At 37.9% G+C, this 15,695-nt stretch overlaps 1 protein-coding gene across 1 annotated transcript in view; it reads right to left on the reverse strand.

Annotated features, from left to right (window-relative positions):
• HEPH (hephaestin) overlaps positions 1-15,695 on the reverse strand; it is a 134,592-nt gene that overhangs the window by 108,390 nt on the left and 10,507 nt on the right. Inside the window, exons 6-12 of the mRNA XM_052663259.1 lie at positions 14,210-14,464; positions 12,649-12,817; positions 11,350-11,486; positions 6,975-7,106; positions 5,106-5,317; positions 3,844-3,994; positions 897-1,109 (exon numbers count right to left, since the gene is read on the reverse strand). Coding sequence (XP_052519219.1) covers positions 897-1,109; positions 3,844-3,994; positions 5,106-5,317; positions 6,975-7,106; positions 11,350-11,486; positions 12,649-12,817; positions 14,210-14,464 — 1,269 coding nt within the window. The remainder of the gene's footprint in view (positions 1-896; positions 1,110-3,843; positions 3,995-5,105; positions 5,318-6,974; positions 7,107-11,349; positions 11,487-12,648; positions 12,818-14,209; positions 14,465-15,695) is intronic.

The following is a 15,695-nucleotide window of genomic DNA, read 5'->3' on the forward strand; positions in this document are numbered from 1 at the left end:
GGAAACTTGCTTTGTTTAAGGATTTTTCCTCAAATATGAATGGATTTATAGAACTAAAAGTTTAGTGAGAACTTCATGGAACTGACAGATATTTCTTACAAACACTACTTTCACCTATTGCCTGGAAAAAAAGAATACATCCTAGGAACTGCAGAGAAAACTTTCTGCCAAGTTAGGAAATGTCACACAAAGATGGAATCTGAAGAAACATTATAGTCAAATTTAATTATGAAAGAAAGATAAGGAGAGGGAAGAGGAGGGGGAAGGAAGGAGGGATGGAGGAAGAGAGGGAAGAATGAACGATAGGGACAGAGGAGGAGAAATGAACAAAAAAAGAAACGAAGGAAGAAATCTAGCCACAGAGAGGGGAAGTGACTAGACAAAAATAGGACAGCAAGTTAATAAAAGACCCTGGACTAGAAGTTCCTGTGTTCTAATTCTTAGGCTAAAACTGTTACAGCACATGCCACCCTGCTCCTACCAGAAAGTTGCAAAAATCTTCACAGAATGTCAGAGTTGGAAGCATTTATAGGTATATTTCATTGATCTTTTCTTCAGTGCAGGGCTTATATCTAGAATTTCTACATGGCCATGGGGCTATGTGGCCAAGTCCATTCTCTGCCTATGCAAGAATTGCCCTAATACTGGGCAGCATCTCTATTTTCCTCCTGTCATTCCAGAAAATAACTTCCTCAGCTCTTTATTCGACCTGCAGCTGAGAAGAGAATCCAAATAACCAAAACATGGAGTACACATTGAGAAAAGGATACAACAGTTTTGAAAAGTTCCCAAGTACCTCAATATGACTTTTCTTTGCTGTTCAACAGCTCCACACCTCATCCACCCCAGTGCTCAACAAATTTTCTCAGCCTAGGGCCAGCTGCTAAGGCACTTACCAGGATTGTCAGGCTGCATGATGGCCATAACAAAGGTGTGAGGAAAGAGCATGGCTGCACTCTTCCTCATGCCCTGAAGCTGCACAGTGTTGCCCTGGAATGTGACCCCGTGCACATCAGTCTCTGTGCCCAGGCCAAGCAGGTGCCAGGCCACTGTGTCACCCTTGCACATGTCCAGCTTGGGCAGGTTAGAGAACAGAAACCCATTAATCGCTGGAAAACAGAAACACAAGACAGAATGGGAAGATGAAAACAGGTTACTCAGACACCAGCTGGCAGTGTGGCATCAGCACTGTACTAAGGTTTTCCACAACTTGAAATTTCTGAGCCATTGTCAACTCCTCTACCTTCTTCTCTAAGCCACATTAATTCTACTTATGATTCTCTGCCTCTTTGGGATGAGGGCTCAAATGACCTTTCTGGTTTTACATCCTGACCTTCCTCCACCATACTTCACACCCTGGCAAAACTGAACTATCCTCCACTCCCAAAACTTCACATTCCAAAAAAGTATCAATCTCTCCTATTCCCACTTTCTTAAAACTCCCCTCCCTTGGTTCAGTAGCACCATACTTCCCTGGTTCTCTTATAACTTTTCTGATTGTTTCTCCTCCATCTTATTCTCATTCTCCATGCTCCTATGAAGTGTTAGAGTTCCCAAACATTCCTTCTTTAGCTTTCAATCTATATAATCATCTTCATCTTCACTCCCACTGCCCTGATTCTGGCTCTCATCATCTCTGGCCTGAATCCTACAGAATCTTCCTCCCTGTACTTCTACCTATAATCTATTCCCCCATTCTCTTTCATATACACATACACACCATTATCCTATGAGCTCTACTTGCTTGTACATGTTGCTCAGATGGTAGAAAGCCTGCCTGCAATGTGGGAGACCTGAGGTCGATCCCTGGGTTGGGAAGATCCCCTGGAGAAGGAAACCCACTCCAATATTCTTGTCTGGAGAATTCCGTGGACAGAGAGGCTTGGTGGGTTATGGTCTATGGGATTGCAAAGAGTCAGACACAACTGAGCAACTAACACACACCACAAGACCTTAAACATGGTAGGCACTTAGAAAATACATGTTGGCTTTTCACATGCTGTTCACTCTGCCTGTAATAAATTCCCCCCGTGGTCTTTAACTGCAGCCAACTAACTACACATACATTATACTCTAGCTCAGATATCACCTATCCTGTGAAGCAGAGTTATTACACTCTTTCTGGCTTTCTTAATATTTTCTCCCCACAAAATTCTGAAATGTCACTTACCATAGAGTGCTATGATTTACTTACATTTATCTTCTACACTAGATTGACTTAGCAGGAAGCACATCATTTTTTCTGTATCTAAGCACCTAGGATCTTGCCTAATACTTACCAGGTGCCCAATAAATTCAATCTGGAATAAATTTGGTTCATAGACTGTATTATTTTTTCCAACTGATGTAACTGAATGGTAATGAGAACAAAGAGATAGAGCCAAAAGACAACATATTCATTCTTGACCCCATCTCACCCTGCACACTCCCCTCAAAAACACAGGGAGGCCTGCTTGAAGCTGATCCCTTTTCAATGTCCTTACACCCACTGAAACCAGCCTTAATGAGTAACTTTATTTGATAATTCCATGGGATGCTGACAGAAACATCATTAACCTCTTGATTATGCTTCCTTTACTACAGTGTTTGATTGCAAAGTTTGATTCAAACTTCAAGGCTCAGTCAAGCACTTCCTTCTTCCAAGAATTCTTTAATTGGATTTTTCTTCATCAATGTCCTCCTCTTCTGAACTCTATGTCACTTAAAAGCTGTTCCACACAATTTAGCACTTAAGCATAGTCTGTCTTTCATGTTCTATAATTGTTTAATGGACATTATTAGTCTCATTTAATTGCAAAATGCTGAAAGCTCCTTGTAAACTTGGACTATTTCTCCCTATCAATTCACTCACTGATCCATTCACCTACTCATTAATTTAGTAGTTCATCAGTTCAGTAACTATTTACTATATATTAGACCATGTAAATTGTAAACAGATAAACAGCAAATAATACTCACCTTTAAGGAGACTACAGTCTAGCAGAAGTCAAAAGCCATGTAGCAAATAACTACAATATTGAAGATTGTATGGAACTTGCAATTTAAAAATCTGATAAAAATACAACAGTAGCTCACAAGAGGGTGTCATTATCCTGGGATTAGGTGATAAGAAATGGTTACATGGAAGAGGTCATTTATGAGCACAGTTTTAGAGAATGGGCAGAATTTCCATAGGATAAAGCAAATATGTAAAAAGGGGCTTTTCAAGTGAAGTACAAAGCATTACAAAAGCTTAAGCTCAGAAAGTACAAGGGGTATGTCTGTATAGAGTCCGCCTGCCAAGGCAGAAGATTCAGAAGACATAGGTTCAGTCCCTAGGTCAGGAAGATCCTTAGTAGCAGGAAATGGCAGCCCACTCCAGTATTCTTGCCTGGAAAATTCCATGGACAGGGGAGCCTGTTAGGCTAACAACTCGCAAAGAGTTGGGCATGGCTGAGCGACTGAGCACGCTACACACACATGTCTACAGAGAGAAAATATCTCCATTTGGCTGTAGTAGGAAGTTGAGAAGCAAGGATAGTGGGCGATAGGAGAGGAAATAAGACTGGAAACGTATCATCCCAGGTTACTCTCCTCATTCTCCTAGTGAGCCCTTTGTATGCAATCCTCATTTCATAGTACTTTTTTTTCCAGTGTCTCCCACACTGCATAACATAGAACAAAGCACAGGAAGGTGCTAAGGATAAGATGTGTTGTCTTAGGTTTAATCCCTCAATTTAGCTTGTCTCTTAGCAGAGCTGGCGAATAGAATCAATGTTTTCAGGGATGGATCATGATTAGGTCTAGGTTAGATTTTGCTCATAACCTCTCAGCTATAGCTTAGGGTAAAAACACTCCCCATACCATGCATCCGATTAGAGTCCTGAAAACTTTTGGCATCCTCTGAGAGCAGTCGGGAATCCAACATAGCAGCTGCTTGATTGGCATTGCTGTACCAGCTCTTGTTCTCATCCAACACAGTGAAAAGGAGAAAAAATTCTTTATCCACCCCTTTCTGTAGTCCCAACGGAAGAAAACAAAGGGGAATAACAACAATTTTAACAGTTATGAACTGTGCAGCTTCAGATCCCAGTGATCCTTGATTATTTCCCATTTCCTTTCCAAACACAGAGCCAAATCCATATCTCCTGCCTAGAGCTGTAGTTGTTGCTAAGAAGTTTTCCCTCAGGTAACTTCAAATTGCATGTGGGTAAAGGTGGTTAGAATAAAGTTATAAGACTGGAGGGGAGGAATGCAAGAAAGGGGGCAGGGAAGAAGTAAAAGATTATGATGAAGAGGTACAAAGTATGATAGAAGAGTGCCTGGAATCAACTAGGAGTAGGAGTGGGGAAAGATGGCTAGGAGATCAGAGGGGGACTCTATGGGGGGATAAGTTAGAAAATAAAATTAAAAATAAGTATACTAATTATTAACATATTTTATGATCAATTATTAATTTTAGTAATATTATTATTATTGAGTGTTTACTAGGTATCAGACACTGTACTAAGCACTCTGTATGGATTATTTTAATTAATCTTCACAGAAAGCCAAGATGTTTATTTCCATTGTTAACCTTTTACTATAGATGATAAAATTGAGGTGAAGAGAGGTTAAGTAATTTGCCCAAAGTTAAACAGCTAAGAATTGTGGGCTGAATATAAAAGAAGACAAGAAAACAGTAGGGAAGATTTGGGGATTAGGAGCAACTTTTAAGGGCCACTGAGATTTTTAAAAATGAAGAGATATTGAGAAAATATAAAATTGAAAAGAATAGACACTAAGGAAGATGTGTGTTTGTGAACAGAATAACATGCAAAATAGCATGAGGTCATGACTGATCTGTGTAGTTATATGGCAGAAACCAACACAACATTGTAAAGCAGTTATCCTCTAATTAAAAAAAAAAAGTAAAAAGAAGAAGAAAAGGAAAAAAATAAAGTTTAGACAAAGAGATGAGGCAAAGAAAACATAGCATGAGGTCACCAACAATTAATTTCCAATACAATAACTTGGTTAATTTTATGCTCTTATTTTTAGAACCCAGATCCATGCATAGCTTCTGGTTAACAACCCAGCCTCATCATCTTCTCAGCAGACTTTCCAGCCAGAAACCTTGACAATACCTGCTTGCCATCTGTACCCAAGGCGCCAGCTTTGCACACCAGCAGGGGGCCCACCAGACCAGAATTGGTATCTCTTATGGGATCTGCAGCAGAGAAGTATGTCCAGGTGAGACAGGCAGGATCCTGAACAGTGGGGCCAGCATGGGGAGGGACTGTCCAGCGGTATGTTACTTTCTCAAAGGGCCTGGCCACTAAGCCAGAGTGGGAAGAGTCTGCAGGAAAAACATAGAATTTATTGCTCACATTGGCTAGAGTATCAACATCTCCAAATAGTGGAGTAAAGATCATAAACTACAAAGGCATTTTGGAATTTATCACTTGGTAGTGTAATTTAGGATGATTTTAACTTATTTTTTTCTTGTTCACTCATTGTTCCTAATTCTTTAAAGTTTCGATCATACAGAAGACCTTAAAGGATAGTACAATAATCACTCTACCACTTGGAGCTGATTAATATTTAGCCAGCCTTCTTTTTGTATTTTATTTGTAAAATTTATTCATCATTTTTTTTTTACAGTAGGGACTTGTTGGTTATCTGTTTTATCACAGGCTTAGCCATCTAAAATTTATCTAAATCTATGTGTATGGTTACTTTTTCTAAATCATTGGGAAGTGAAATGCAAGAATAATGACATTTTACTTCTATATACATCAGTAACCATCTCTTATATTATCACAATAAGATTACCACACCTCAAAAATACCCTAATACCGTCTAATATCAGTGTATATTAAAAAAATCCAATTATCTCCTAAATGTCTCTTTTTATACAACCAAAATTAAACAAGGATTTCATGTTGCCCTTGGTGTTGTCTCTTTGATTCCCCCACCCACCCGCCGCTTTGGCACCGATTTCTTGAAAAGTCTAGATCATTTGCATTGTAGAATATTATTTTATTCTAGATTTGTCTGTAACTTTGCCTTTTATGTTTTCAGTATATATTTTTTTTTTTTTGGTACTTTTGACTTGAGATTAGCATGCATGTGTTAGTATTACTCTCAAGGAAAAGAAGAAATTAACTACCTAATAATCTCACTTATAGAATTCTTTCCTGGGGTAGTAATTCAAACCAAATGTACATATTCATTCATTGCAACATGATTTACAATATCAAACAAATAATAAAAGAAATGTACATGTCCAAATGATAGGGGATAAGGTAAATATTTTTACCTTATTACATAGTCATTAAAATGTTTGTAACATTATAATGACATAAAAGATGGGCACAGTATAAAGGTAAGTGAAAACAGTAATTAGCCTCCAATTAAAATTAATAAACTAATATTAAAAAAAGAAAACAGTAAGATACCAAAGTGTACAAAACATATCATTATAAATATATACATTTGTATAAACACAGAAAATATGAAAAAGTATATCAAAATGTAATGACACTCTACCTATGGGGTCTATTTATTTTATAATTTTCCATTTTTATCAAAATTCCATAACATATATGTTATTTTTATAACCAGAATATATTTATATTTAAAAGTTGTCTCATTGATCCCAGCTCTGTCTCACTATAATATCATACTCAACAACATCCATCCATGGCAGTTAATTCTGCCTTCTTTTCTCTCCTTCCTTCCCCCGTTTACATATCCTCTAGAGCAGGGGTGCCCAAACTCCAGAATATAATGCCTGATGGTCTGAGGTGGAGCTGAGGCAATAATAACAGAAATAAAGTGAACAATAAATACAATGCACTTGAATCATCCTAAAACCATTCTCCCCAACCCGGTCTATGGAAAAATTGTCTTCCATGAAACCAGTCCCTGGTGCCAAAAAGGTTGGAGACTGCTGCTCTAGAGGTACCTGTTATTATCTGAAGCCCACATTTCTTGAAACCCTGCCTGCTCACCATCATTGTACACAGTTCCCTCAGAGTCCTTCTCATAAAAGACTCCATGAGGCTGTATGCTGAATGGCTGGGAGGCACGGTTGTAGAAGATCACCAGGATGGTGTCACCCACCTCAGCCCGGATCACTGGTCCTGGAAAATGGGAAGGAGAGACAAAGGGAATGAAAACAATGATGACCAGGGAGGATGGAAACAGAAGGGAAAGGAAAGAAATGTAAAAGAGAGAAAACTTTTCTCTCTGTAATAATAAGAATAATCTTTTTCTAGAATATTGCCGTTTATAGTTATAAAAAGCAATTTTAAATCCGCTACCTCAGACTTCCCTGGTGGCTCAGTTGTAAAGAGTCCGCCTGCCTATGTGGAAGACATTGGTTCAATCAGGAGGATCGCATGCTGCAGAGCAGCTAACCCATGCATCACAACAACCGAGCCTGTGTTATGGAGCCTAGGAGCCACAACTACTGAGCCTACATGCCACAATTACTGAAGCCCAAGTGTTCTGGAGTCCATGCTCCACAACAAGAGATGTCACCATAATGAGAAGCCTACTTACCACAACTAGAGAGTGGCCCCTGCTTGCTGCAACTAGAGGAAAGTCTGCACAATAATGAAGACCCAGCATAGCCAAAAAGACTCAAATTACTAAAATCAGAAATGAAAGTAGGGCCATTACTACTTACCCTATAGAAGTAAAAAAAATAAAATTATAAGAGAATGCTATTAACAATTGTACATAAGCAAATAGATGAATTTCTAGAACAGAAAACCTACCAAGACTTAAGTGTGAAGAAATAGAAAATCTGAAAGACAAATAAGAAGATTGAACCATTAATCAAAAATATGGCAACTAAGAAAAGCCAGATGGCTTTACTGTTGAATTCTACTAAACATTTAAAGAACTACTACCAATCCTCATTTTAAAAAATAAAATAAAATGTAAAAAGAAATATTTCCCTTAAAGTGGAAAGGAGGGACTATATTCTAACCCATTCTATGAGGTAAGCATTACACTGATATCAAAACCTGACAAAGATATTACAAGAAAAGAAAAACTATACACCAATATTACTTCTGAACAGTAATGCAAAAATCCCCAACAAATTACTAGCAAATGAAATTCAGCAGCATATTAAAAAGATTACATATCTTGACTAAGTCATATTTATTCCTGTAATGCAAGAATGTTTCAACACACACAAAAAAAACAGTCAGCGTAATACACTATGTTAACAAAATAAAAGAAAAAAAAAATCATCATCTTGGTTAATGCAGAAAAAGACACTGAACAAAATTGAACATCCTTTAATAATACAAAACATTCAAAAGCTAGGAATAGAAAGAGACTGCTTCAATATAATAAAAGCCATATATGAAAAACCCACAGCAAACATCATATTCTATGTTGAAAGACTGACACTTTTCCTCTGAGATTAGGAACAAGCAAGGATGTTTGCTTTTACCACTTCTATTCAACATTTTACTGGGATTTCTAGCCAGAGCAAGTAGTCAAGGAAAATAAATAAAAGATATCCAAACTGGAAATGAAAAAGTAAAATATCTCTATTTGAAGATGGTATGATCCTTATCATAATTATTTGGAAAATCCTAAAGCTTCCACACACACACAAAAAAATTAAAATAAATGAATTCCTCAAAAGAGTAGAATACAAAATCAAGACAGAAAAGTCAGTTTCACTAACAGTGAAAATTTTGAAAGATAAATTACAAAAGCAATTTCATTTATAATACCATGAAAAGAATAAAATAGCTAGACATTATTTAACCAAAGAGGTGAAAGATTTGTAGAAAGAAAACTATAAACCATTGATAAAATACACATGAAAGTGGAAATACATCCCATGATCATAGGTCAGAAGAATTAATGTTAAAATGTCAATTCCACATGAGCAATATGTAATTTTAAGGGACTCCAAGCAGCAAAATAATCTTGGGGGTAAAAAGAACAAACTAGAAGACATTACATGTCCTGATTTTAAAACTTACTACAAAGCTATGGTAATCAAACCAGTGTGGTAGTAGCATAAGGATGACAGATATATAGATCAATGGAATAGCATAGAGAGCCCAGAAATAAATCCTCACAGATATGAAGACAACTTTTTAAATACATGGTGTTGAGAAAACTGAATTTACATATGCAAAAGAGTGGCTGGACCTTTACCTAACATCATATGCAAAAAAATTAACTAAAAATGGATCAAAGATACAAATTTGCCTAAAACAATACAACTGTTTATAAACATATGGCAAAATCTTCATGACACTGGATTTGGCAATGATTTCTTGGCTATGGCACCAAAGGCACAGATAATTTAAAAAATACTGTATTTCATGAAAAAACATTAAGTGTGTATCAAGAGACACTACCAACAGGGTCTCCCTGGTGGTCTAGTGGTTACAATTCCACACTTCCAAGTCAGGGGTGCAGGCTCAATCCCTGGTTGGGGAGCTAATATCCTACATGCCATGAAACACAGCCAAGGGGAAAAAAAATTGAAGAAGAAGAAGAAGAAGAAGAAGAAGAAGAAGAAGAACAGTGCCAACAGAGTGAAAAGGCAGTCCACAGAATGAGAGAAAATATTTGCAAATCATATGTGACAAGAGATTAATATCCAGAATATATAGAGAGCTCCTAAAACTCAACAACAAAAAAATAATTCAAATAAAGATGCACAAAGGACTTGAATAGATGTTTTTCCAAAGAAGATATGCAAACAGTCAGTGGGCACATGGAAAGATGCTCAACATCACTAGTCATCAGGAAAATGCAAGTCAAAACTGCAATGAGCTAGCTCCTCATACCTATTAGGATAGAGAATATGAGAAAAATAGGGGTTGCCAAGGATGTATAGAAATTGGAACCCTTGTGCACTGCTGGTGGGAGTGTAAAATGATGCAGTTACTGTGGAAAACACAATGGCAGTTCCTCAAATAATAAAACTAGACCTACCATAAGATCCAGCAATTTCATTTGTGTGTGTATACCCAAAGCAGTTGAAAGCATGTCTCAAAGAAACTTTTGTGTACCCATATGCATAGCAACATTATTCCCAATGGCTAAAATGTGGAAGCAAACCAACTGTTCACTGATAGACAAATGAATAAGTTTAACAAAACTTATATACTTACAGTGGAAATTCTGCAATATACTACAACATGGCTAGAACTTAAGGACATTATATTAAGTGAAATGTCAGTCACAAAAAGACAAATATTGTATAATTCCACTTATATGAGGTACTTAAGGTAATCAAAATCATAGAGACAGGAGGTATTAATAGAATGGTAATTGACAAGGGTTTGGGGGGATAATAGGTAATTATTTGTTAATTGGTATAGTGTTTCAGTTTTACAAGATGGAAAGAGTATGGAAATGGATGGTGGTGATGGCTGTGAAATGTTATGAATGTAATTAATACCATTGAACTACATACTTTAAAATGATTAAGATGGTAAATTTTATGTTAAACATATTTTGCCACAATAAAACATTGAAGGAAAAAAAAAGACTGGGGACCTATCCTGAATACCAGTTAATGATAGCTCTTTTCTACTTACCACTCACTCTCTTTTCCAAACCAAGGTGTGTTTCTGCTCCTTATTATCTCCCTATCCAGCTAATGAAACACCAATTGTCCATTATCAGATCTCAGAAAATTAACTGGTAAATACCTAACCCCAGAATATGGTCTATTATATTATTTCATTTTCAAAGTTTTCTCCCATCTAATTTATCTTGTTGGCTGGCTCTACTAAGTGAATAAGCCACACCCAATCTTCCTATACTATTTCAGTGCTATACTGTGCTTTAGGCCTTTTAGATACCTTCCTTAGGTCTGGCCCTAAGCTTTGTTCTGCATCCCTCACCATAGCAACCATGTCTAAATGTCATGCCGTTTGCTCCTGGTCCCTTATTTCCAAGATCCTGAACAGTCTTACTGCCTTAAATACCCCCTCAGAAATATACCTAGAAAATAATGTTTAAAAGTATGATCTGTACAGTACTGTTATCAGAAGATGTTCAATGTAAAAAAAAAAAAGTTTCAGTAGTCAAGTATATATAAGAAATGATGTATATTTTACTCCCATCATGGAGATTCATGATAAACAAAAATAAATCCACAGCTCTGGGAAGCTCTGCACCAAAAAATAATATTTGACTAGGTTTAACTTAGTGTTTTGCAGACATTTTCAGACACATAACACTTTTCCACAAAACACTACTCTCTTGGGACTCATTCTGAGAAATGTTGGTCTAGAGCATGTTTCTGAGTAGCCACAAGGCTCCAGTTTTTAAGCCCTCCCCAATTCTCTGGCTCTAGTCAATTAAATTCATAAGTTAAGGATTCCTCACCCAGAATTCCAAGATGCTTATCCTCCTCCAGCTGCACCTTTTCCTGGAATGTCTCATCTTGGAAGGCTTCATACCGAACTTTCCAGTAAGTGCCCCCAATTCGGATGGAGCTCTTCTGGAAGAATTTATCTGAGCCACTGGCAAATAAGGAGACAAATATCAAATTATTTAGCCACATATCAAACAGACTGTCATTGCACACTTGTTCTTATCAAGTTATGGATCTTTGTTTAGGAAGGACCTCAGAGATCATCCAGGTTAATGTCCATCTAGTGAAGGTATCTCCTCTGGCAAAATACAAATTAATGATACATAGCTTCTCCTTCAGCCTTTCCAAGATCAGGAAACTCATTTTCAGAGAAAATAATTCCTCTTACTGTTGGATAGTCTTTATAATTGGAGTTCTTTATAGTAGGCTGAAATCCTCTTGCTTGTAAGTTCTAGATGTTGGGATCAGTTCTATTCTCCAGAGTTATGTAGTCATACATCTGTCCTTAATCATCCTCAGGTACTCAAAATCCTTTCTACCCTTAATATCTTTCATTTAAAAATGAAAGCACACTAACTTAGAAAGACTAGTTGTAGATACTTAGAAGCCATGCTGACACCCAAATGCCTACTTTTCTACATTTTCTGCAGATTCATTCTATTATTTCCTACTGGAGAATAAACATGATTTGATGTTCTATAGTATTTTCCATAAACTCTCTTAGTCATTTATCAAGTTCATCTTTTAAAAAGATCAGGAATCACTGATAGCCCAGTGAGTCAGTGTAACTTAAGGCCCAGCAACTGATTAGGGCACTGACTTTCTACTCTATCTTGCCCATATCTGACTCATGGATGAAGCATGAAAAATTGGAGAAATTCCTCAAAAAGGAAGGACATGGAATGACCATAAGGCAGGTTCCTTCCCCTCGTCTAATACTTCTCAGAGTACATTTTACACTTCAGCTTAAATGTGTCCTTCAGACCATGGCAAAGAAAGAAAGGAGCAACATGATAAATAATTGGTAAATTAGAATTGGAGAAATGTCATTTTAAATTACATGACCCCATCTTGGCCTACATTTCTGCTTGGGCCCCTGGCTGGGAATATTTGACATGACCATACAAAAAGTTTTATAACTCTCCAAGAGCAGGCACTCTTGCAGGGTCATGAGAATTTGATTAATAGTTGTGCCATTAACTCCAGACAATGATTGTGATCCCCAAGTGAATTGAGAGATTTCTGAGAGGGAGTAATAGGTGTTTGTGGGTAGACTAAGGAGTAGAGAGAGGAAACACATTACTTCTTACCTGCCTGGCTCCCTCAAATTCTTTCCCGTACTCCCATCATGCCCCATAGGGCCATAGTCCCATTGAATTTCATGGGCCTCAATGAAGTACTGACGGACTTTGCCTGTGAGTAAGTTCACGGGAGGTGCCATGGAGCAAGACTTGACCTTGTAGAGTGCTTGCATGCCATCTGGAGGAAAAAGATCAGGGCTGGCTCCATTCTACCATATTTTACCCAGGTGACTCACCTTCCTCCTTTTCTTAATGTTTCCTGCTTTCACCCTTCATTAGGCTCTTTACCCCTCCCTCCAAATGATCTACTTTCACTCCTAAAGAGCCTGACTGGGAGACAGGGAGTGCAAGTGGGAATTCAAGTATCTCCCACCTGCTCACCACTACTAACTCATTTATCAGACCTTTATTCTTGCCTCTGCAAAATGCTTACACTGTATCAACATGACAGAACTTGAAGTTAAAATAGCTGAATTCCAAGTCCAAGCCTTATCACTATCTATAAGAATTTAGGCAAGTCACTTCCTAGATCTGAGCTTAACCTCTGATTTGTAAATGGGGAGAATAGAGAAATCTACTACACTAGGCCCATGGGAGCATCAAATTTTAAAAATAAGACTGTTATTTATAAAATGGGATGCTTCAAAGTAAAGGAACATCTACATATGAAGATGAAGCTTCACACTTGGGACTGTCAGGAAAGTGTAGATTCTAAGTAGTGTTTCCAAATGTGGAGTTGTTACATTGAGGCATAGTGGTAATAGATGATACTGTGTTATATTTGCTTGGCTGTGTATAGAGGTCATTCAGGCACATTATCTCATTGGAGTCTCACAACACCCCAAGGAGATCTGAAATCTGAAATTAGAAATCTGAGCTATGAAGAAGGAGGAAATAAGGATATTCATTTTCATTGAATGTGTACTATCTGCCAGACCCTTTATTGGGTGATTTACATATTTTAGTTACTTCCTTCAGTCCTCATAACTAGCCTGTGGAACAGACTTAATGTCCCCTTTTGCAGGTGAAGTTTTCTTTCTAAGGATCAGAGAGGTTACATAACTTGTCCAAGATTACACAGCTAGTCAGAGGTAGAATTAAGATTTAAGTGCCTATCTTCCAACTGCACATTTGAGTGCTCATTTTCTTCTCTTGTATCCAGTCTTGGTTTCATCATTCCCCCACCTCTAAGCTTCAAAATCCCATATTTCTCTGAAACCTCTTTACAACTTTATAAGGTGGGAAATATTATTGCAATCCTCAGATGAGGAAACATAGACTCAAAAAATATGACATGACTTACCAAAGGTTCACTCATCCATTCCTCTACCATCTTATGTTAGAGACAGGGAAGATAAAACCCAGAGAGCATGCCCAAGGTCAACCTGCAATTTAACAACTGAGCCAGGAAGGAACCTGGAATCCCAGAATTCTAATGTTTCATCGTATACATCCAGTTATCTCACATGAAAAACCAATCTTATGGCTCCAGGTCAGAAACCCAGGCTCCTGATAACCATCACTGCCACCTACCTCCTATATCTAAAGGATCAGAGATATTGGATCTCACCTTGCAAATGACTATTCACTTGGCAGCTGATTAACCAGGTGCCAGGTTCCTGGGGCACCATCTCAGCACTCACAAAAGTGGCTGGAAAGATATGAGCCACATCAGTTCTATGACCTCGGATGGTCAGCATCTGTCCATGGAAGAAAACTGTGTGGACATCTACCTCATTGCCTATGCCAAACAAGTGCCAGGCCACACGTTTCTGTGCACACATACTTAGATCTGGCAAGTTTCCAAATACAAAGCCATTTATTGCTGCAAAATGAAACACAAAGAAAATATCAGAGTTAGGAAATGATAGCCCAATGAGAGAAGCCTTACCATCTGACAATAATAATAGGTAACACTTAGGTGAGGTTTCGAGGGTACACTGTGCTGACCATATGCATTATCTCATATAAATCTCACAAACAGTCCTGGGAAATAAGCAGAATTCATTGGTATGGGAAAAAAAAGTGAAAATCTAGGCTCAGAGAGGTAAAGTTATTAATACTTCTCTCCCAAGACCACAGAGGTATTAAGTGGTAGAGCCAGGATTCAAACCCAGCAATCTGAGGAAGCTTTCTAAGAAATGGAGTTTTATTTTATAAACCTTCTTTCCTTCTAGGCCAATTTCATTCTGAAATTTCCACAGGGAAATTGTCAAGTTAACTAACTGTCATTACAAGCAATTGCTATAAAACCCAAGAGAAATTTGAGCTGTCCAAACCATCTTTCACATAATCCCCTTGAAATTTCACCTCCCCTTGGGACTGGTTTTGAGCCTACCTCTGTCACTATGTAAATCACTGTTATAATTAAACAAAAGCAAAAGCAACTTTTTTCATTTCTAAAATCCATTTTCTGTCCATGTCTTAGGACTTCTGTGCCTTTTGTTTGTTTTAAATTTAATTAAGATGGTTGTGGTGTTAGAGAAGGCTCTTGAGAGTCCCTTGGACTACAAGGAGATCCAATCAGTCCGTCCTAAAGGAGATCAGGACTCATGGAAGGACTCATGTTGAAGCTGAAACTCCAATACTTTGGCCACCTGATGCGAAGAGCTGACTCATTTGAAAAGACCCTGATTCTGGGAAAGATTGAGGGCAGGAGGAGAAGGGGATGACAGAGGATGAGATCGTTGGATGGCATCACCAACTTGATGGACATGGGTTTGGGCAGATTCCGGGAGTTGGTGATGGACAGGGATGCCTGGTGTGCTGCAGTTCATGGGGTCGCAAAGAGTCGGACACGACTGAGTGACTGAAATGAACTGAACTGAACAGAACACCCTTAAGGGAACTCATTTCTTCTCTCTATAAAACATGTAATTTTTCCAGTTTACATCCTTTTTAAAACAAAGAAATGTTAACTAGTTATATCATTGGGCAACCCTAGCCAGTGACTAAGCATAGAGTATATGACTTTGGAATCAACAACCCTGGGCTGTTCCATGTTATAAGGCAAGGTACTTAATGGCAAGAGCATAGTCTATGTGGTGAGAGAGATT

This window comes from Budorcas taxicolor, chromosome X (genome assembly GCF_023091745.1).
Source record: "Budorcas taxicolor isolate Tak-1 chromosome X, Takin1.1, whole genome shotgun sequence".
Taxonomy (NCBI): Eukaryota; Metazoa; Chordata; class Mammalia; order Artiodactyla; family Bovidae; genus Budorcas; species Budorcas taxicolor.